General features: G+C 50.1%; 2 protein-coding genes across 4 annotated transcripts in view; one reads left to right on the forward strand and one right to left on the reverse strand.

The window, feature by feature from the left end:
• DHX38 (DEAH-box helicase 38) overlaps positions 1-14,702 on the forward strand; it is an 18,082-nt gene extending 3,380 nt beyond the window's left edge. For both annotated transcript variants that reach the window (XM_019654407.1, XM_019654400.1), the window contains exons 4-27: positions 667-768; positions 1,296-1,443; positions 1,600-1,718; positions 1,878-1,954; positions 2,543-2,698; positions 3,244-3,405; positions 3,609-3,716; positions 4,063-4,175; positions 5,283-5,420; positions 5,797-5,983; positions 6,132-6,317; positions 6,700-6,840; positions 7,170-7,280; positions 7,368-7,484; positions 7,664-7,771; positions 8,172-8,284; positions 9,065-9,273; positions 9,369-9,523; positions 9,945-10,100; positions 10,198-10,332; positions 10,528-10,653; positions 11,171-11,266; positions 12,712-12,833; positions 14,237-14,702. In XM_019654407.1, coding sequence (XP_019509952.1) covers positions 667-768; positions 1,296-1,443; positions 1,600-1,718; positions 1,878-1,954; positions 2,543-2,698; positions 3,244-3,405; positions 3,609-3,716; positions 4,063-4,175; positions 5,283-5,420; positions 5,797-5,983; positions 6,132-6,317; positions 6,700-6,840; positions 7,170-7,280; positions 7,368-7,484; positions 7,664-7,771; positions 8,172-8,284; positions 9,065-9,273; positions 9,369-9,523; positions 9,945-10,100; positions 10,198-10,332; positions 10,528-10,653; positions 11,171-11,266; positions 12,712-12,833; positions 14,237-14,321 — 3,170 coding nt within the window. In that variant the 3' untranslated portion in view covers positions 14,322-14,702. The remainder of the gene's footprint in view (positions 1-666; positions 769-1,295; positions 1,444-1,599; positions 1,719-1,877; positions 1,955-2,542; positions 2,699-3,243; positions 3,406-3,608; positions 3,717-4,062; positions 4,176-5,282; positions 5,421-5,796; positions 5,984-6,131; positions 6,318-6,699; positions 6,841-7,169; positions 7,281-7,367; positions 7,485-7,663; positions 7,772-8,171; positions 8,285-9,064; positions 9,274-9,368; positions 9,524-9,944; positions 10,101-10,197; positions 10,333-10,527; positions 10,654-11,170; positions 11,267-12,711; positions 12,834-14,236) is intronic.
• Positions 14,703-14,802: 100 nt separating this feature from the next.
• The window catches only part of PMFBP1 (polyamine modulated factor 1 binding protein 1), a 45,247-nt gene continuing 37,468 nt past the window's right edge, over positions 14,803-22,581 (reverse strand). Inside the window, exons 17-21 of one of the 2 annotated variants that reach the window (XM_019654417.1) lie at positions 22,156-22,323; positions 21,288-21,391; positions 20,651-20,725; positions 18,213-18,451; positions 14,803-15,625 (exon numbers count right to left, since the gene is read on the reverse strand). In XM_019654417.1, the coding sequence (XP_019509962.1) occupies positions 15,603-15,625; positions 18,213-18,451; positions 20,651-20,725; positions 21,288-21,391; positions 22,156-22,323 (609 nt within the window). In that variant the 3' untranslated portion in view covers positions 14,803-15,602. Of the gene's footprint in view, positions 15,626-17,484; positions 17,718-18,212; positions 18,452-20,650; positions 20,726-21,287; positions 21,392-22,155; positions 22,324-22,581 lie in introns of those variants that run through there. The other variant, XM_019654424.1, reaches the window with a different exon arrangement.

Genomic DNA, 22,581 nt, shown 5'->3' on the forward strand with positions numbered 1-22,581 from the left:
TCTGAGCAACAGCAGTTCGAGTCCAGCCCGAGCTGAGCAGCCGCTGAGCTGCCAACAGGTAGCAGGATGGCTCAGCTAAAAAAAAAAAAAAAAAAGGGAGTCCTTTTTGTATAATGTCATTCTGGTTGGTTTTGACCCTGCTGGGATTAGGAATAGCAGGCAGTTTAGGGACTGTTACTTACAACATAGCTGCTTTGCTTGAGTGTGTGGTCCTCATTTTATTATGAAACTTGGTGGTAAAGGTGATAATGGGTAATACGTCTACGAAACCAGAGTTTACAATAGTGTTAGTGATAGAGAAAGGACAGTGCTGTGGAGCAAAGCCAGACATAAAATCCAACGCTGGCCTTGCTCAGTATAGTTAAGTTTTATAGCTTATAGACTTGCAACAATTAAACAGCTATTCACTATAGACTTGTAACTATTCTCTTTTGAATTCTTGCAGGAAAATAACTGTTACTGTGAGTTTGAAACTTTCTAGCCAGTAACTATTTTTGCCCCTTGAAAGAATGGGGATATGTGAGTGTCAGGAGTCCATGGATCGCATTAGAGCAGAGCAGGTTGCACCTGTGAGTGAGTGGGAAGGCCTGTCCTTTCTCTAGGGTGAAGATGGGTGGAAGTTGGGACGGGACATATGTATTCTAAGCTCTGTGCGACTCTTGACAGATGAGCGGGATAGAAGCAGGCACTGCAGCAGATCGGAGCGAGACGGGGGATCAGAGCGCAGCAGAAGAAATGAACCGGAGAGCCCTCGACACCGACCTAAAGGTAGACTGAGCGGTTGCTGGTGGTGGTTTGTGAGGGGTCAAGTGTATAAAAGGTGACTCTCATCCTCAGTGGGATTGCTGTGGGCAGAGTCAGAGTTCCTGATTCCACCGTGAACTTGGAATAGTTGGTTCTGAATCAGGTGGGAAGGCCTTGGACCTCTCTTTCAAGATGGATACTCCTTTAAGGTGATGGGCCAGTTTACTGAATGGCCAGTTTTCCAAATAGCAGGAAAGAATAGGGAGCTGGGGAACAGAAGAATTTAGTAAAAAGAATTACTTATATTCAAAAGGGGTATGTTTGCAGAGATAAATTAGATATTCTTTAAAATGTTATAAACACAGATGAAAACTAGACCATTACAATTCAGGTATCTTTAAAAACTATCAGAACTATCTTATCCATTACAAATAGGTACAAAGTTTACAAATAGTAAAATAAACTTGGGAAATTGACTTTTGGCTAATAGTTCTAGAGCCATGCCCTGGTTAAGTTTGACATTTCCTATGGATGTTCTTTTGTGGCCCCAGATGCAGCTACCCCTTCAAGGTCTACCTGGGAGGAAGAGGACAATGGCTATGGCTCCTCAAGGCGCTCACAGTGGGAATCACCCTCCCCAACGCCTTCCTATCGAGATTCTGAGCGGAGCCATCGGTCATCTAGTCGAGATCGGGATAGGTGATGTTCTGAGCAGAGCAGCTCAGTTTCTCTTGGTGGGTGGCATGGGTGGACGTGAGGTGGGCAAAGGGACCTGGGCTGGGAGAACGTATGGCAGCTGGGGAACATGTCTCAGCTTAGTGACTGTTTAGTGATGCTAGTTATACTGGTTCCCAGGTCTGTGAGGAGCAAGTACTCAGATGACACACCTCTGCCAACCCCATCCTACAAATACAACGAGTGGGCCGATGACAGAAGACACCTGGGGTCTACCCCGCGTCTGTCCAGGGGCCGAGGTAAGACAGGGTGGGAACAAGAGGCAGGGAGGCAGGTCCCTCGTGTTGGTGAGGCTGAGCAAAGTTGTGCTCCTAGAGCTCTGCAGCTTTGCAGATCTATGGCGGCCACTGGGGATAGCTGGGGTCGTATGGACTGACCTGCTGTGTGCTCTCCTTCAGGAAGACGCGAGGATGGCGAAGAAGGAATTTCATTTGACACAGAAGAGGAGCGGCAGCAATGGGAGGATGACCAGAGGGTAAAAACTTGACATCTTCGAGGGGCTAAGTGAGGGAGGGTGGCCATCCATAGGCGAACGGGTGACAGGAGGTGTCGGAAAACAAGTGACACCCCTGTGGACTTGGATGAGGGTGGTTCACTCTGGACAGTCTCAGGGAAGCTGAGCCCTGTTTAGTCCCGAAGCCCTGGAATCTCTTTCGAGAGGCACAGGCTCCACGATGAAACTTCTCACCTAATGCAAGTCAGACCTAACTTCTATTGGGTTGCCGGAAAAGTCATGACACATTTTTGCAACGAAAAACAGCAAAAATACACCATGACTTTTCCGACAGCCCAATAGTTATGTGTTGGTGCCACCATGTGGTAAATCTGAGAAGTGCTGTCATGATGGGCTGCCATACAAAGTCTTACCTATAGAAAGTCGGCCACTGACGTTCTCCCCGAGATGGCTCCTCTTAGAGCAGGTGGCTTCCTGCGTCTCTGAACCAGGGCTGTTCATTCCAGTGCACCAGTGACTTCTCACCAAACACCTCCTCCCCTTCTGGCACGTCGTGTGCATAAACTTGCCCTGTTCCTTGTTCTCATTGCTTTGTTTCCTGCGCTGCAGCAAGCTGATCGGGACTGGTACATGATGGATGAGGGATATGACGAGTTCCACAATCCTCTGGCCTACTCCTCTGAGGACTATGTGAGGAGGCGGGAGCAGCATCTGCATAAACAGAAGCAGAAGCGCATTTCGGCTCAGCGGAGACAGATCAACGAGGTGAGGCTGCCCACAGTGGTTGGAGCAGAGTCAGCTGGTGTGGGGGGCATGTGGCAGAAGCAGCAGGTCGCGTGCACGTGATGACATCACAGTGTGTCCCCTCTGCTGAAGTACCACATTTAGCTGGAACGCAGGAGATAGAGGAGGGGTGGGCATGGAACTTTGCAGTAGCTTTTAAAAAAAACCCAATCCATAACTTCTCTTTTGCAGTACTTCTTGAGGGGTGCTGTTGATGGGAACTGATAGGGTGGGACCTGGCTCTGTGGTCTATGTTCTTTGTGTCTCTGAGGGGGGCTGGGGACAGTCACCACTTGCGTGTCCATATCGAGGTTCTGACTGAGATATCAAGTGCTGCTTTTTGGAAAAAGCACTGCGGCTGATTTGGGATCAGTGACTCGTCTAAGGAGAGGCAGGGTAGAGTCCTGTGACATCCTGCAGCCCCCATGGCCCTTTGGTCAGGGTTGAATGCATGGATTTGTCTGGTGACCTTTCAGGATGACCTTTCAGTTGCATTCTGAGTGTGGCCTCCCATTGTGTCCGTCCAGGATAACGAGCGCTGGGAGACCAACCGCATGCTCACCAGCGGGGTGGTCCATCGGCTGGAGGTGGACGAGGACTTTGAAGAGGACAGCGCGGCCAAGGTGCATCTGATGGTGCACAACCTTGTGCCTCCCTTTTTGGATGGGCGCATTGTGTTCACCAAGCAGGTGAGCTTCCTGTGTGGCCCGAAAGGAGAAGGCTCAGAAAGACCTGAAGTGGAGATGGAAAGAGAAAGAAAGGAAGAGGGGGAAAAAGGACCCATCACGATAGGGTGGCTGCCCCTTTCATTTACTAGGGCTGTTGTGAAATGGACCTTCTTGTTGAGACTAATGATCTATGGGGGACTTCTCTTTCCCTCAACCTCCTGCAGCCAGAGCCTGTGATTCCAGTCAAGGATGCCACCTCTGACCTGGCCATCATTGCTCGAAAAGGCAGTCAAACAGTACGGAAGCACAGGGAGCAAAAGGAACGCAAGAAGGTTGGTTTCTTGTCACCTGGGCTGGGGAGTCTGTGCATATTATTTTCTTTTCTCTTTTTAAACATCAGTAGACCTCATAGGTAGGGTTCCTACTGAAAGTTAGCGTACACTAGCAGAGCAGGAACCGCCCCTTGGAGGAGGCCATTGTATTCCTCCAGCAAGGCCTTGGTTAGGACAGCTGGGTCCAGGGCTTTGATGGCTGGAATGCACACTCAGTGCCACCACTGCCTGGCGGGAGGTGACCACCTGCTGCTAGATGAAACCTGTTGTCAAATGGGATTCATTTTCTGTTGACCACAGATGTGTCACAGGATGGAGCAGACTTACCTTTTGTGTTTTTTTTCAGGCTCAACACAAACACTGGGAACTGGCTGGAACCAAACTGGGAGATATAATGGGCGTCAAAAAAGAGGAAGAGCCAGATAAACCTCTGACAGAAGATGGTAAAGTGGACTACAGGTAGGAGTCTCGGCCAGCAATGGGCGTCTCCGAAGACTGGGGCCCTCGCAGCAGAACCCACAGAATTCATGGCTCGTGAATAGGAAAATGATGTCACTTTGAGTGTTCCGGTCTCTTCTAGTCCCTTTCTCCTGGTCTCTTTTCTATCATCTTCAATCATCTTCTATTTAGGCCGATGTTGGGTAACTGCTTACTGGGATTCCCACATTGGGTAGGTGGCTGGACTCACATGTCCCTTGTGGATCTCATGCTTTGCACACTCTGAAGTCCTATTGAACTGTCACCTGAGTTAATAATTCTCTGTACCCCTGTGAGAAGTGTCCCCAGTGAGAAGTCAGTACTATTGATCAGCCCTTGTTAGTCTAGTTATTTTAATCCCTTAAGTGTTCACTGTTAGCTGACCAGGAGTGACTAGGGAATTAGAAACAGGAAGCCTGACAGCGTGGGGTAGGTCTGACAGACGGACAGTCTTGGGAGGAGGGTGGGTGGAAGATCGTGTGGACTAACCGAGCGCTGGCTGGTATCTTTTTGCCATGGAGTCTTGGGAAAACCACATAGTGCTTTTGAGCCTTGGGATGTGTACATGTGTCAGATATTTGAGGGCTTTCAGAAGAAGTTGTAGGTAAATGTTAAGTTGGACTGTTTTTACAATTCTTTGAAAACGAAGCCTTACAGACTGTGTCGTCATGTCAGGAGGAGGTCTGACCTTGGTCATTACTCTGTAATCAGACTCCTCCTTTTAGCCCTAAGGGTATTCTGTGTGAGGTAATGACCTGTGACTTCAGCCACTCTTCTGGCTGAACTCTTTTTAGGGCAGAGGCCCGCTTGCTAATCTGTAATTCCTCTGAGCCATATTTAGCTCTGTTTGACGGGGGTGTTTGGTGTATTACGGACAGGACGACGAGTTCTCAGACAGCAGTTCTGCTCCCTTAGGCTGGAGGAGACAAGAGGCCTTTCAGATCACCTGGCTTCTCTAGTGTCTTAAAGATTTATTGCATCTTGTTGAAGTAGTTCTCATTCTTGGGTGTAGGAAGAAGGGCAGCAGCCCCATCAGGAAGGAAAACGTGGGAAATCGTGCAGGGTGCTTAGGCTGTCGTGTCTTCTCAGGACAGAGCAGAAGTTTGCGGATCACATGAAGAAAAAGAGTGAAGCCAGCAGTGAATTTGCAAAAAAGAAGTCAATTCTGGAGCAGAGGCAGTACCTGCCCATCTTTGCCGTACAACAAGAACTCCTCACTATTATCAGGTATTTCTGCCCCAGGGCCTGGGAATTCCCGTTCCGAATCGGGCATCCCCTTTGTCTCCTGCGTTTTCCTGGTAACTCCTTTTCCTTTGGGCATTGCATCTGATGAGGAAGGGAGAGAATTTTTGTTCTCTCACTGGGTACCCTAGGCTGCTCTGCGTGAAGTCGGCAAGATGGCATGGTTTTGTTATAGTTCACTTGTTTAAACCTCTAGACATTTCAGCTGGCATCTCAGTACAAGGCTGTTTTCTCAGGGAAATCCTCTCCTCTAAGCAGGTACTCCTCAGATAGCCAGATGTGGGGATCGCAGGTGGCAGTGTCTTCTTGGAGGTGGTCTTCTACTCTGGCTGACTCGCCCTTTGCCTTCTCTTCCTTGCAGAGATAACAGCATTGTCATTGTGGTTGGGGAGACGGGGAGTGGTAAGACCACTCAGCTGACCCAGTACTTGCATGAAGATGGCTACACGGACTACGGGATGATTGGGTGCACCCAGCCCCGGCGTGTGGCGGCCATGTCGGTGGCCAAGAGAGTCAGCGAAGAGATGGGGGGAAACCTTGGCGAGGAGGTGAGTGGGCTTGAGGGCTGAGCTGTGTACTCATTATCTGGTAGCTTCCGTCTATTCGAGCTGATCTGCTAAGGCCTGCACCCAGCATGGGGTGTGCCAGTGGCAAGCTGGTACCCCAGCTTCTGAGCCATCTCCCTCTGACCTCCAGGTGGGTTATGCCATCCGCTTTGAAGACTGCACTTCAGAAAACACCTTGATCAAATACATGACTGATGGGATCCTGCTCCGAGAGTCGCTCCGGGAAGCAGACCTGGATCACTACAGTGCCATCATCATGGATGAGGCGCACGAGCGCTCCCTCAACACCGACGTGCTCTTTGGGCTGCTGCGGGAGGTGAGGGCGGTGGGCCCAGGCCCTGTCCGTGGGGCTTTGACCTGTGCACTGCCAGTGGTTAGTGATCAGGGCGCTCTAGGTGGGTTGGGGTCCAGGCTGGTGAGGCTGAGGGGGGTCTCTGTCAGGCCCTTGTCCCCTGAGGCCCCCGGGTTACCGGGTTCAGACCTGGATTATAGTTTACTCTGTTCTTGCTCAGCTGAGTCACTCAGGGTTCCCTTGGCCGTGGCTCCATGGGTTTAGTTGTCTGGTTTGTTACGCATGTGTGTGCCAGTTCGTCAGCTTTGGCTTCTGTTTCATTTGGGAGTCATGTTGATGAGACTGGAGGATGGAAGTCAAGGGCCTCAAACCTATGGGGAAGCCTCTCATTGACCTCTTTTCCTAGGTGGTGGCTCGGCGCTCAGACCTGAAGCTCATTGTCACATCGGCCACCATGGATGCAGAGAAATTTGCTGCCTTTTTTGGGAATGTTCCCATCTTCCACATCCCTGGTCGCACTTTCCCCGTTGACATCCTCTTCAGCAAGGTACTGAGCCCTGATGAGAAGCCAGTTGGCGGGTGCAGGGTAGAGGAATGAGTTGGGGAAGGTCTTGTGGGAACCGTGGGGCAGATGGGGCAGCCTGCAGCTCCTGGCCTTGGAGACAAAGGACTGCTCTGGGTTTGGTTTTATGGTTTCTTTGGAGCAGAAATGCTGGGTCTAGGGAGGGCAGTCAGGCCCATCTACAGGTGTGGCAGGTCTGAAAGTCCCCGGCTCTAGCCCCAGACCTGTGACAGGGCCACTGGCTCCCAGAGGGGTGCCTGGCCTGCATTCCCCTTGCCACTGACCTCTGACGGTATCCCTGGCTGGTGTTGCAGACCCCGCAGGAGGATTACGTGGAGGCCGCAGTGAAGCAGTCTTTGCAGGTGCACCTGTCGGGAGCCCCCGGCGATATCCTCATCTTCATGCCCGGCCAGGAGGACATAGAGGTGTGTGCCTTGGTCATGACCGTGATGAACGGGTGTCCTATGTGTGAATGTTTGGGGCTCCAGTGCCTCACGGTGATGTGTTCTCAGGTGACCTCAGACCAGATTGTGGAACATCTGGAAGAACTGGAGAATGCGCCCGCCTTGGCCGTGCTGCCCATCTACTCCCAGCTGCCTTCCGACCTCCAGGCCAAAATCTTCCAGAAGGTGCGACAGCAAGAACAAATGTCCTGGGTCCCTTCTTTGGGTTCTCTGGGTTCTCCCATAGGAGGACAAGAGAGCAGGTGTTACTTTTCTGGCAGGGGTGGGGCACGCTCTTCTCCTTGGGGGTTCTTTGCTACCTGAGGGCCTACAGCCTTCCCTCTCTGTGTCCTGCCCGGCTGTAGGCTCCAGACGGCGTGCGGAAGTGTATTGTTGCCACCAACATTGCTGAGACATCTCTGACTGTTGATGGCATCATGTTTGTTATCGACTCTGGTTATTGTAAATTAAAGGTAAGGGAAGACACTGGTACCAGGGCCCTGGACCCTCTCCCAAAGCTAACTCAGCTCTGGGGCTGGGAAGCAGGCCCTGGGTCCTCAGCCCTCCAACAAGGAATGTGTATGGAAGTGGTGGTGGCAGTTAAGAGGCTGACATTTATTAAGTGCCGAATTTGCCATGTGCTTGATTCATGTAATCCTTGTGATAACTTGGTGAGGTAAAAAATGTAAGTAATTCAACAGAGATCATGGGGAAATTTTGAGGTTCCTGGTTCCAAAAGGATGGCTGCCTATATTGCTAAGACACTTTGTTGTATAATGTGCCAGTAACTAGGGTTTGCTTTGTCTCAAGGCTGCCTTCCTGTCCTTTTCCCCCTTGCTCTGTCATTAATCTGCTCTTTGCTGCCCCTTCTAGGTCTTCAACCCCAGGATTGGTATGGATGCTCTGCAGATCTACCCCATCAGCCAGGCCAATGCCAACCAGAGGTCAGGGCGAGCTGGGAGGACGGGCCCAGGTCAGTGTTTCAGGTAGGAACCCTGTGCCAGCCTGCTTTCCGGGGCGGCGCTGGGATTGCCGAATGTGGGGCCTGGGCTGGGGTGGGCAGATTGGACTGTGATCCGGCAGAGGGGTGCTGGCCCTAGCGTTGTTCTCCAAGGCTGGGACCGATGGTGGGGCTACCGCTTTTTGGTCCTCTCATCACATGCTGCTGAGTGGGAGGAGTAGCCTTTCCAGGTAGCTCTGAGGTCTGAGTGGCCTTGGGTTTTAGGCAGACCTATGTGGAATGTACTTGCTGCAGTATAAGACTAATAGTTATAGTATGTCTTCTCTCAGATGATAAATCTGAAAAAGTCACATTATTTATTTATTTTTTTAACTTCTCCAGTGATTCTTTTTTTATTTTGGTTCTGATTTTTAAAAATAATGTATCCATTATAGAAATTCAGAAGATACAGGAAAATGTAAAGAAAATAAAACCCAGCAATAATCCTAGTCCCAGGCTCACTGGTGTCAGACATGAAACAAGCATGTAGGAGACTAGCAGAAGAGTGAGCTGGCAGGACTGAGTTTTGAATAGGTGGAAATTCGTGTTTCAAAGAGAAGGCGGGAGGTGGGGGGAAGAAATGAAGAGTTCTCCTTCCTACTTGTGACTTTCATCTGGCTGGCTGTTCTGGGGTGCACGTGCAGAGGGAACCCAGAGAGCGTTGCTCGTCCACCTAAGCAATCCCGCGTTGGCAGCCAGGCGCGTCTGGGAGGCCCCGTGGGTAGGTGGTGGCAGGTACTGCAGGACTGGGTCTTTCCCCCGGCAGGCTCTACACCCAGAGCGCCTACAAGAATGAGCTGCTGACCACCACGGTGCCCGAGATCCAGAGGACCAACCTGGCCAACGTGGTGCTGCTGCTCAAGTCCCTCGGGGTGCAGGACCTGCTGCAGTTCCACTTCATGGACCCGCCCCCGGAGGACAACATGCTCAACTCCATGTACCAGCTCTGGATCCTCGGGGCCCTGGACAACACAGGTGCTGTGGCCCCGGGAGCCGGGCAGGGCCTCGTGGGCTCTTTCCCTCTTCTGCACCGTGCTTGCTGAACATCTGGATTTGCTCCTCTCTCCTAGGTGGTCTGACCTCAACTGGGCGGCTGATGGTGGAGTTCCCGCTGGACCCAGCCCTGTCCAAGATGCTTATTGTATCCTGCGACATGGGCTGCAGCTCCGAGATCCTGCTCATTGTCTCCATGCTCTCCGTCCCAGCCATCTTCTACAGGCCCAAGGTGGGGAGCTCTCCTTTCTTCCCAGAAGCCTTAGGGGGAGTTACGGGCTTGAGGAAGGACTAGAAAGGGCGGTCATTTCTCTCTGTATTATTAAAATGAAATGGAGGGCCAGGAATCAAAAAGTTTCCAAAGAATGATTTTGCTGTTTTTTGTTAAGCAGGTTGGGATAGATGTGGAAAGGATAGGCTCGATCAGTGCTTCTCAGGGAGTGTTTGGACATTGTCTTCTAGTATGGTTGTACCTGAACCCTCACATTTTAGAATACATATTTTATTATAAACGACTTTATATTTCCTGTATTGTTAAGGCACTCATTGATGTGCTTGGAGTTTTGTGTGTTGGTAGGTGATAGTATGAGATCCTCCAGGCTCTTCTCCATGGCCTGGACTCCCGTGCTGAGAGGGCCCCTTTTCCTTCTTAGGGCCGAGAGGAGGAGAGTGACCAAATCCGGGAGAAGTTTGCTGTCCCTGAGAGTGATCATTTGACCTACCTGAATGTTTACCTGCAGTGGAAGAATAATAATTACTCTACCATCTGGTGTAATGATCATTTCATCCATGCCAAGGCCATGCGGAAGGTGGGGGCAGTGGCCCAGATGAGCAGGATGTCGGGTGAGGGGTGGGAGGCAGGGGAAGGGGAGGTCTCCATCCCTGCTTACCTGTGTCCTGCTGTAGGTTCGGGAGGTGCGGGCTCAGCTCAAGGACATCATGGTGCAGCAGCGGATGAGCCTGGCCTCGTGTGGCACTGACTGGGACATCGTCCGAAAGTGTATCTGTGCTGCCTATTTCCACCAGGCAGCTAAGCTCAAGGTGAGCCCGTTGGAGCTGTGGCCCCTTCCTGGCCTGATTCTTGTACAAGGGCAAAGTTCCTCCTTTCCCATTGTACAGTTCTGCACGTCTGGGCTCCCCCCACAAGCCTGTGTCAAGACAATATGAAGGGGCGGGGTAGCTGCACACATGAGCAGTGTTTTTCTGATGTGTCCGCCTGGTGTGTGTCTTCCCTAGGGAATAGGGGAGTATGTGAATATCCGGACTGGGATGCCCTGCCACTTGCACCCCACCAGCTCCCTCTTTGGAATGGGCTACACCCCAGACTACATAGTGTATCATGAATTGGTCATGACCACCAAGGTGAGTTTTCTAAGGCGGCTTGCATGACACAGGCCCACCTGGCTGGGCCAGGCTCCTTCACTGCTTTCTGGGACGAGCTTTTAGCTTGGGAGGCTTGAGACCACATGCCTTGCTTTGAGGGGAGTTGAGGATGGTTTTCAGTGTGTTGTGGGGAGGTTTGAGGAAACTTAAACAGAATTAACCTCTACAGTACAATGGTCTCAGCTGTGCCAGCAGGATTGTTTCCTATTTGCTGCCTGGGACAACCAACCCCTTTTGGTGTCATCGTGAGAAGGGTTTTCTGAGGGGCTGGGCCTTTTCTCTTGGATACTAACTAGGGAGTATTCATCATGGAATAATTTGGGTGGGATACAGGATTAAAATTCCAGTGTCTGGGGCTTTTTCCTGCCTTTTTTAGCTTCTCAGGGCTTGGGGTTAGGGTCTTTCCCAAATAGCTCCTAACTATGGGGCCACTCTGGGAGGGACAGCCTGAAGGCTTGGCCCTTCTGTGACTACTGCTTTGCACCCCTGCCTGCAGGAGTACATGCAGTGTGTGACTGCTGTGGATGGAGAGTGGTTGGCGGAGCTGGGCCCCATGTTCTACAGCGTGAAACAGGCAGGAAAGTCTCGGCAGGTAAGGATCCGATACCTTTTGTGGAGCTTTTGTTTGCCTGTGGGATCCATTTTCCCTTCAGCCTGGTATTGAAGACACATCGTCATCTGACCTGACACCTCTCCTCCCATTTTATTTCTCTCTCAAACATCACGACTGTGACCCAGCCAGGCTGTCTGACTGATTTCTCACCCCCACTCCAGTTACTTGGTCTGCCAAGCCTTTTTATAAAAAAAAGTTACTGAAAAGCCCAAATATTCATAAAAGTGGATAAAACAGTATAAAGAGCCACCATGAATTCATCATCTAGCCTTCATAATTATCAACATTCTGCCAATTCTGTTGCACTTATTCCCACCCCCCTCCATACACATCTGTCTTTTTCCTGGAATATTTTAAAGCATATCTCAGACGTTGTTTTTTTCATCCATAAATGCTTGAGTATGCATCTCTGAAAGGATTTTTAAAAATTAAAATGTAATCTCCATGCTGTTATCACACAACAGAATTAATCCTTAATGTTACCTAAGTCTCTAGCCCTTATTCAGGTTTCACCTTTTATCTTAGACGTAACTTTTTATAATTGATTTGCTTGAATTAGCATTGAAATTTCAAATATTGAAATTTGTTGTTATGTGTACTGTCTTTTATTCTAAAACAGGTTCTGCCCCCGCCCCTTTTCATGGCATTGATTTCTTAGAGAAATCAGGTCATCGTAAAATTTTCCATGTTCTGTATTGGGCTGATTGCTTCCTCAGGTGTTAATGAGTGCCTCGATCCCGTGTGCGTTCTGTGAACTGGGGATTAATCTAAAGCCTTGATTAGTGTCAGGTGCAGCAGTGTTGGGCAAGGATGCACAAATGCATGTGGTGCTGGGAACTGCCTTTTAGACCCTGTCAGGAGGCACATGAGGTCTGGTGGTCCCACCTTGGATGATGCCGAGCTTACCCCGTGGGTCCACTTGATCCCTGCATTATAAATTCTCTATCTCCTCTCCATCTCCTCAGTCTTAGTGTCCGTCCATCAATGGCCACTGCCTAGATCCATTATTTAGGGTTGCGGAATGTTGTGGGGCTTTTGCTTCTCCCCTTCTTAGCATATCCTCCTCACACTGGGCCTGCACACATCTTCCTTATGTCTGAGCTTTCTAGCCAGATGTAATGTCTTCTCTATTTTCTGTACTTCCTGGCATTGTGGACTTGATAAGGAAATATATGTACTTACTGGATTGAGTGGAGTGCTGAGGCTTGACAGGGGTAGGATTGAATTGTCCAACGTCTGTCTTGAATCAATGAGAAAAGCAGGCCCTGGCCTTGTGCTGCTGGGGCAGGAGCCGCGGGGCCCTGCCTCTGGGAGCTGGTGTGGTCTACACAGCACCTGGCTTGCAGCAGGGAGATGGGTGCAGACAAGGCCTGCTCACCCGCTGATCCCCAGGGGTCCCTGGTATCCCTTTCTCCTCTCCGTAGGAGAACCGTCGACGGGCCAAAGAGGAAGCCTCTGCCATGGAAGAGGAGATGGCGCTAGCCGAGGAGCAGCTGCGAGCCCGGCGGCAGGAGCAGGAAAAGCGCAGCCCCCTGGGCAGTGTCAGGTGAGCTTCGGCCTTGGGACCCTGGCTGGGACGGAGCCCGCCCCTGGAAGTCCCAGGACCAGCTGGATGGGCCGGCCCGGCTCCCATGAAGGGTCATGATTTTAGAGAAGGTGAATGTGTAGAGGTGAGCTGGTGACAGGAGCTCATGGTGGTCACGTGTGGACACGTGGAGGAGTTCTGCACGTACTTTCCAGGGGTGGTGAGACTCTGTAATTCCAGGCACTGTTCATCACGTTGTTTGTGAGTCGTGAGGTGGGCTGGAGTAGCCGGGTCGGTCTCACAGCTGAGCCGACAAGCCAGGGCTTGGAAACCACAGTGGAGAGGGCAGGAGAGCCTTGGACGTGAGCTGCGTTTGTGCTGGTGTCGGAGCTAGGTCGGCCTTCGTAGGGATGGCACAGTCCTCGCGATGCTGCCCTCCCTTCCGACACCAGCTGCACGTTGGGGCGTCCCCAGGGCCACACCTCACTTCTGACCAACTTGTTACAGATTTGGGGGTCCTTGTGGACTCCCTCAGTTTGATCATTTGTTAGAACATCTCACAGAATTCAGGAAAGTACTATACTTCTGGTTATAGTTTTATTATAGCAAAAGGATACAAAGCGGAACCAGCCAAGGGAGAGACGCATAGCGTGAGGTCTGGGAGGGTCCCGCGTGCAAAGCTTCCATTGTCCTCAGGGCTGCCAGGGCTGCTTTCACCCCCTGGCACGCTGCTGTGTGACAGCACACACAGTACTGCCAACAGGGACGCTCACCTGAGCTTCACGCCCAGAGTTTCATCGGAGGTTTCATTTGTAGGCATGTAGATTGAATCAGGACCCATGTGGCTGACTCAGTGTCTCGTCCCCCTTCCCTCCTCAGAGGCTGGGCTCTAAGTACAGCCCTCTAATCCATGGCTGGTTTTTCTGGCCAGGCAGCCCCCAGTCCTGAGTCCTCTCATTAGCACAAACTGTCAGATGGTGGTCTGAGGCCCCCCCATGCCACTCCTCCCCGCCATGAATCACAGAGACACTCCAATCCCTCAGGAAATTCCAAGGGTTTAGAGTTTACCTCCCAGGAACTGGGGGGCAGAGGCCAGCCAGAGTGTGACACAGCTGGAGTGGCAGCCTAGTGAGGTAGATGGAAGGCTACTCCCACAGTTCACCTCGGGATATGAAAGGAGTTGTTAAATAGTCCATCTTACAACATTCCTTAGCGGGTATCAGAACTAGGTGATACTTTATCCTGCTCCCAGTCACAAGTGGGGTAGTCAGGGCGAGTGGCAGTGTGCTGGGAGAAGCCCCTTCGGCCCCGAAGCCTGCTCACACACCAGCTAGAAACAGCAAGGCTGCAGGCCCTGGCTCCGCTGTGCATCTGGCTGGCGTGAGCAGCAGTGTGATTCCTAATCCCTCTTTCTGTGTCTCCAGGTCTACAAAGATCTACACGCCAGGTCGGAAAGAGCAAGGGGAACCCATGACTCCTCGCCGCACGCCAGCCCGCTTTGGGCTATGAGCTGAGGCTGGCACCGTGGGAGCCAGGTATTGAGTGGCTGGAGCACCCCAGGCCTGCTGACAAAACCCTTTCATCTGTGTGCTTTCATCTGTGTACATAGGCCCCTAGGGGAAGCTCCTGCTGAGGCCAGGCTCTACCATGGAGGGAGTAGAGCTCCTCAGTGCAGGCGTGGGGCCAGGGCCGCAGAGTAGCCGCAAAGCTGCGAGAGGTGGCCAGACCCATCGTATCCAAATACACTGTCTCCAGGATGCTTGGTGTATAAATGACTTGACCATGACTTTTTTTAAAAAAAATTCTTGTGTAAAGCAGCAAAACAGACCTAGAGGGAACTGTAATTTGGTTATAATTCAGGATTTGGAAATAAATTTATTATTTGTAAAATGTTATTGCATTTCTGACTGTTCCTCGTTCCCTTGCTGCCCTAAATCACATAATAAAGAAAAGATCGCAGGTCCCCAACCTGACTTTCCTCAGGTGGGTCCTCCTAGAACCCCAGCTCGCCTTGTTTCTGTTCTCCAGGTCCTGCCTCCTAGAGGAGGGGTTGGCAGAGCTGGACACAGCTGGCAGGGAAGGAGAATGGCCTGGTGCACCAAACCAAGCTTGGGGGCCCAGCTGTTCCTAAGGCTGGTGGGTAGCCGCGTGCCCTCTGCCTTTCCCCAGGGGTGGGTTGGCTGCTCTCTTGTTCAGAATGGCAGAAGTTTCTACTCTTTGAGTGTGTAAAGGCTGTGTGTTGATGGAAAACAGTGTAAAATGTTGCCTATTGATTTTCGTGTAAAAGATGATCCTTTTGCTGGAATCACTAACTTTTTGTTAAGCAGCCTGGTGAATCTGCTGAGGTGACTGGGTATTTGGCCCTTATTTTGTGATTTCCTAGGGTTGGGCTTCTGCCAGGCATGTTGGTTGCAAGGTTCTGTGTTGGGGCTAAGTCACCAACAGGCTTGGGGACTTCAAGGCACGTGGAGAGTGGCCTGTGCTCAGTGAGCCCTGGGGCGCTGGGCTCACACTGCTGACTTCCTTCCACTCCCTTCCTTGCTCTGTTCCTGGGATTTGAATTTCCATCTGCTATAACTCAATATAAGTTAAAATTCATGTCACTTTTATGGATGAGTTTGGAAGTCAGGCTTTACCAGCCAGCACCAACTATACCTCTACTTCCGTTCCTTGTACCTCTAACCACCTTTATTGGGAATGCAGGTGCAGTGAAGAGAGGGCTCCTGGAGTGAAGAGAGGGCTTCTGGCTGCTTGCTGGGGAGGCTTCTGTCGTGGCCCTGGGTTGAAGGGCTAGGAGAAGGAGTCTACCTGCTCTGTGGAGAGAAGTAAGCTGGGTATGTGATCTATTTACAGACATGGGCCCGGGATGCAACAGCACAGGGAAGACACTGGCTTTATGACTAACAGGCTGTGACTGTGGTCACAAACTTACCTTCAGGTCTTTTAGATAAGAAGAAAAAGGCCAGAGAGATTATGAAAACCACGCATCCAATCCAACCTTCTATTTTAAAAGCAAGAATACTTGGCAAGGGACACTTGGCACTCACGGGTGCCACTAGATCCGTGGGGGGGCTCTCCGCCCCCCGAGGCTCTACCTGAATCTGTTCTGGTCTCGGGACTTCTGCCAGACTCTGCACTTGTGTCTCCAATGTTTTCAATTGCGGATCCTTTCCATTCAGATCCACCTTAAAAGTTCCTTCCAGCTTTCATACTCTGATTCTTACCATCTTTCTCAGATGATAACTGACTCTTTCTAGAGGTATAAAAACATTTCTGTGCCAACAGCCCTGACGTGGATTCCTGAGACTGGCTTTCAGACTTTTTGGTGTGAGGGAACAGTGAGGCCGTCGAACTGGAAGTCTGTCCTGGGGTCCCTTGCCTTGTACTCAGTCACATGTTTCTATCCTTTAATCCCTAGTTGATGATAACACAGTGCTTTGGATACACTAGAAATGTCAGCTGTTGAGGGTCTCAGGCTGAGATAGGGGACTCATCCTGGGGACCCCAGAGTTTGCTTCCCAGGCCCTGTCTACGGCAGGAGCTTCTTCCTCAGCAGGAGTCTCGAAAGGCAACCTGGTGGTTCCAGTGAGTTCTCTCTTCCCTTCGGTAAGGAAGCAGGCCAAGGGGGAGAAGAATTAGACTCCAGGTGGGCAGAGAGGGTCTGTTACACAGGATTCTACTGGCCCCAATCTGAGTGACAGCCTCTCACTGGGTGGCTGAAGCACTTATTTTATTTATAATCCCCTTGGCTAAGTCCTAGCTTTGTAATTCTTTCTTTTTTGTTATTTTTAGAGCAGTTTTGCTCTCTCTCTATTCTAGAAAATATATCCTTATTCTAAACCAAATGGGGGCACACAGTCAAAGGAGCATAAACACACAGGCAACACCCATGACAACAAGACTACCAACATGCCCATCACCCCCACCTCACACTGCACTTCTAAAATTGGCCCGTCCCAAGTCTCGGCAGGGACATTCTGTGTAGCTATTAGCAGTGACTTTGCTTGGTTTTCATTTGACTGTGGAGGGAGGCAAGAGTATTTAAGAACCACTACCAACTAACTAGTGGGTTTCTTCCTTCGCTTTTCCTTTCCTTCTACCCAGAAATACAAGTTCTTTCACTTTCTCTTATTTTACCTTCGTAGCTATTTTTCTCAATGTCCTATAGGCTAGAAATAGAAATTCTAGACATGTAGTCAGTTTAACAAAATCCTACCACAATAAAATAGTTTAGCTGTCCTTGGAGTTTGTTATAATGGAATTTTACTTGTACTGAGCTGGCTGGGGAGAAAAATAAAATTGTTAAAAGGAGGAATGGAATGTGGTGGCCAGGGAGAAAGCAGATGGCTCTCTCACCTCCATTTTGGAAAATGCATCACTTATTTCTCTTCCTTCTTTTGGGTCTCAGGATTACTTTCCTTTTTGAGGATTTTAGATGTTTTTTTCTTCTTAAATTCCAGACAGAGATGGAAAGAATAAAAAAGGAGCTAATAATCTCTTGTTGGTTTAAAAACTCATCCGGAAGCTTTCTTTGGGAATTATAACTCCATATAAATGCGAGAGGGACCTACCTATATCATTAGAATGCAGGGAAGGCAGGGATGAACACATTGCTGGGGGCTCGCGGGGACAGAGATGTCTGCAAGACGTCAAGAGCTCACTGAGACTGCTGTGCTCATGTCTTTATTTTAGGGTTTGGACCTGGGGATGGTAGGGTGGCTCCAAGGCTCACTCCACTGCAGGAAGGGGACAACACTCAATCAAACATTAGCAGTTTGCACAATAAGCTGGGACCTTGATATGTTCCCATAAGAGCTGATCCAGGTCAAGAGAGAGATGTCCTCTGCAAAACATGCGTGGAAATGATGCTCGGGGCAAGGCACTGATTCTAGCAATATGAGGAACCTGAGGAAACGGAGGAAATGACAGTCTTGATCTGAGGAGAAATGAAGGAGGGATTCCTCGAGGACTGGCCTTGTGGCCAGGCAGCTCTGTTGCAGTGTGGTTTCTTCCCTCTGGGGTAACATGGAGTCTAGAGGCGGCAGAAAAGGTAGCTGTGAACCCAGGCTGTGCAGTTTCCAGAACACATTCCAGAAGGAAGATACCTATTCTGCCTGTTCTCCATAATTCCCAAAAGGGACTGGTCAGAGTGAGGGACAGATCTGAGACCTGAGGCACTCGGGTATCAGCAAAGGTTCTTAGATCAGGAACAAGCCTTGTCTACAGACAAGGAACTGTTTCTAGTCCAGAGTACCTAAGAAAAAGACCTGTTTTCTTTTCCCGATTTGAATTCCCAATCCAGTGATCTCTTGAAATATAATATCAGGCTGTTATTTTTTTGACCCATGGGACTAAGAGACGACATCATAGTAAGTAGCGAAAGACAAATGGCAGACATACCTGAGCAGTGGGGCATCCTGAGACACTTGGTGATGTCCACTCTGTGGCTCATGTCCTGGGTCGTCCCCCTCCAGCCCAAGGTGTTGCACACTCTCCCCCTTTGTGTGAACTCCGTTTTGCTTGGGCCCAGGGATTTGGTGCATAACCTTGGGTGCCCGGCTTTCAGCTTCCTCTCCTCTATCTCGGTCTTCAGCTTCTTGTTTTCCTGCTGCAGATGGACCATTACGTTGTGGAGTTGGCTGCGGGAGGAGAGGGAAGGCCAGATGGGTGTTCGGTCTGCTTCAGTTCCTTGGTTCCCCATTGGAAAGGACAGATCCAGGTGCCACAGGAGGGAGGGCTGTGGACGCCCAGCTCCTTCCAGAGCTGGTGCTCTTACACATGCTCCATGGATAGGGAGGCCTGGAAGAAGCCCAGAACTGGGGCTGGGGTGGACCCAGAACCAGAACTCCTCATCCATTGGGTCATGTCAGCTCTTGCCCTGTTTTCTTATCTGTTAGATGGGGACAGCCACATTTGATCTGCCTTCCAGGGTTCATATAAAGATCCAGTTTGACAAACGACAGACATTTGATTGGAAGAGCCAGGAACCTGTTATGAACGACACTGATGACATGACCTTAGTTTCTCATGGCCATGGCTTAGAAGCACTCTCACCCAGTTCTGATGCCAAAGCCCAAGTTCTTTCACATCCCTTTGCTGAAAGGTTGGGAGTACGGGGATCCGGCTCTGTTGAGAGCTTGGGTTAGTCACTTATCCCCATTTTACAGATGATGGAATGGTGGCTGTGGCGTAGGCCAGGGGAAAGATAACTTAGTATATCTCCTGTGGCTGAATCAATGGCAGCTATTCACACCAATAACTGTATTTCTCCAAACCAATGCTGAGGGCAGTGGTGACAGTGGGCTCTGGAATCAGACTTCCCAAGTTGGAAATTCTGGCTCTGCCACTTACTCACAACCATGGATAATTTATTTAGCCTCTGAGTTCCTTTCCTCATCCATCAATGGGGATTATAACTGCACCCAATTCATGAGGTCTTATGAAGATTAAATAAGTTAACACATGTAAAGCACTTAGAACAGTGCCTCACATGTGTACATAATAAATATTAGTGGAGCTATTATTATTATTCAAAGATGGGTTTCCTTCAAATAGGCTCAAGCACACTTGAGAATGAGTTCTTTGTGAAACAGAACTACCTGGAATTTGGTACAACATAAGAAAAAGCCTGACATTTTCTGTTACCCTCAGATTCTAACCATTTTTCTTTTAGTTAAACCCTTTCAGAAAATATTTTCGTCTTAGTGAAAATTTTCTTTTTTTTTTGTTTTCTAAAGGAAATCAAATAGACAATTCATCTTTATGCTTTGTTCTCTTACTCTCTATAAACCTGTCTGGAGATGAAGATACCCCTTTCCTTGCAGTCCCTCATGTCATCACCATATGCCATATGCCACCGGCCTTGTTGATGGGTTCCTCGCCTACCTTATTCCCTGTTTCTCTGCCACTGTCTCTGGTCCACTCCTGTCAGCATCCCCGATACCTTCAACACCCCATACTTTCTATCATGTCCTGGCCTCTCAGTTCCTACCTCCTTATTCCAATGATCCTGTCCTTTAACTCAGCCACCCCTTCCTAGGTCAAAGCCCAGATTGAGCTTTCCACAAATGGGTGCCAGGTGTGCTGAGATGTCTCCATCCTTTGCTTAGGGCTCGGGGCAGTTGCTGATTGGTCAATTTTTGTCAAAACAAGCCCATCACAGACCCTTCCAGTATGCCAAACAAATGTGGTCATTTTCTAAGTGTCCCCTGAAGCACTGCCCTAGAGCTTGTCATTACTTGTTATCATACCACCTTTGAAATCTCAGTTTTAGACATCCATACCTTCACTTCTGTTCCCAAACTTCCAACACTCCTCCCCTATCACTTTCTCTGCTGACCCAGCTTTGATCATGAAAGTGAAGCAAGGCCATAGGGGAGGGAAGAGCAATAAGGAGAAGGAACTAGGTTCCCAAATGACCATGTGGGACAGAGGAACCCCACCAATCTGGACTGCTCATCTCCTAGAGATGTTCCATCTATGTTTTATGTTCACTTGGAGATCCGTTACAGCAGCTTAGCCCCTACCTTAACTAATAGTCTGCCTTTCAGGGCCTCTTTTCTTCTCAGCATTTCTGAGCTCTGAGAATCATAGAAGTGATAGCGGAAGGCACTCAGAGACTATTAACCCCCTCTTATTGTTGCTGAGGGAACTAAGACCCAAAGAGGTCAAGTGATGTGTCTAAGGTCACACAGATACGGGTAGGACTTGGGGTCTTTCCAAGCCCCAGGCCTTTCCTGGGCTCAGATCTGCATGTCCAGTGACAGAGCTGCCCTGGCTCCTGGCTGACCCCTCTACTTGGGGCCCGAGCAGCAGCTGGGATGGTGGGGATGACTTACTCCTTTTCATCCGTCAGCTTGGCGATATATTTAACCTGTTCACGGAGCTTGTTTCCTAGTTTCTCATTGGCGATCCTGTAATAAAATCCACAAGAGAAAGGAGTTCCCAGACCTGTGTGAGCAAGCGCACAAGCTGGCTGAGTGGGGCACTGGGTGTTCTCAGCAAGGCTTGTGCTGGGCCCCAGACCTCCGCTCATCACCCGATCCCCAGAGCTGGAGCCCTCCTGGCACCTGGCTTTTAAGAGAACACTCCGTACTCAGCTTTCGTGCAAAATCACTGTGATCTCAGGTCAGTTCAAGGGATCCAGGCACTGAAGCTGGACCCCAGGTTGAGAAGAGGAGATCTGACCCTCAATGAAGCATCAATTGTGTAGCTGCTCCATTCCCAAATCAGCAGGGCCTTCTGGACCTGTCTGAGGAGTCGAGGTCTTTCCATTTATCCCCGCCCCCTGGATGTGGGCGGAGACTGAATCAGCTTCCCAGGAGGGCAGTGTGTGTGCGTGTGCGCATGTGTGTGTGCGCGTGTGTGTACGTGTGCTCGCACGTGTATGTGAGACACTATTTTTTGGCACATGTGTGAGTCCTCAGTTCAGACCAGGCCTTAGGACCCTGCCTTACTTTTTCCTTCCTTACTTACTTCTGCTCTTTTGCCCATTGCTCCATGTTGGTCATAATCTGATCATTCTCTAGGTGCAGCCTACAGGTGTCTTTGGCCACTGACCGCGGGGGCAGGCAACAGGACTTTGGTACAAAAAAAACAATGAGATCATAAGAGGTGGGAGCATAGACCTGTCACCTCCCTACCCCCAAATCAGGCCTCTTCTCTCTTCCTAGGAGAAGAAACACTGACTGCTATCCAACTCTTGAGTCCAGAGTTGGACCCCACCTCTATCAGTGCAGGTGACACCTACATGAAAGTGACATCTTTGAGCTGGCACCATGTATAGTAGAGACAAAGTAGATTTGCACACTTATAATAATGATTTTCAGGCCAAAGGCATTACCGTAGCTTGTTCTAAATAAACCAATATGTTAAGCCAAGTTTTTAACAGATGGAAGAAAAACATATCTTGAGGAAGGGATGCTTTTTTCCAATTGGAGCAAAGGCCCTGTGGCCACCCCAAGACACCGTGTGGCTTCCTGCCATGAGTCATTCTCGAGGAGCCAGGCAGGGGTATGCCCGAAGCTCTCTTAGCTGACTATACTGCAGGGTAAGTGGAGGGGGGTTGCACAGTGGATTATCTAAATTGGGGTGTACCTGACAGGGAGATGGCACTCTCTCCCCTCAGGAATGGGGCCTTGTTCTGCTCAATATCTCTATCAGCAAGGCCACAGGAAGATGACTGGGTTGAGACAGACATGTGGCCCTAAAACACCCAGACTCTGCTTTGTACTGAATAGATTGGGTGTCCTTTCCTTGCTCCCAGGCACCTCCGCCCCGACTAAGGGCTGTATTGTGGAATGTGCTGGGAGCTGCTGGGAGGAAGTGACCAGAAAGCACCGACCTCCTTCTCATCGGCAAGGAGGTTCTCCTTCAGGGCGGCCATTTCCTCCTGGAACGCCCTGAGCTGCTCCTCTTTAGCGGCCAGCATCTTGAGGTCACTCTGGTGCTGCTTCTGCCACTGCAGCACTTGGTTGCTCATCTCCTCCAGCTTTTTGTCAAAGGCATGTACCTGTTCAGAATGCAAAGTGAGGAGGGGAACGCTGTTTGCTGTCCTGACCCTAAAGGACCCATGACAAAGCCAGAGGGCCCTTTCTCGGCTTTGGGAGACTCATTAGGGGGTATTTTATTTTCAGCGGCCAGCAGAGGGTGCCCCTGCTCTGATCGTTGCCGCCTGGGCCTGAAGCTCAATGGGCCAAGCAAGGGGGTAGCTAAAGGGTGCTAAATAGTTCTGGGTGTAAGAGGCGACCTTGGGGACCCCCAAACAGGA

Source organism: Hipposideros armiger, unplaced genomic scaffold, assembly GCF_001890085.2.
Source record: "Hipposideros armiger isolate ML-2016 unplaced genomic scaffold, ASM189008v1 scaffold_9, whole genome shotgun sequence".
Taxonomy (NCBI): Eukaryota; Metazoa; Chordata; class Mammalia; order Chiroptera; family Hipposideridae; genus Hipposideros; species Hipposideros armiger.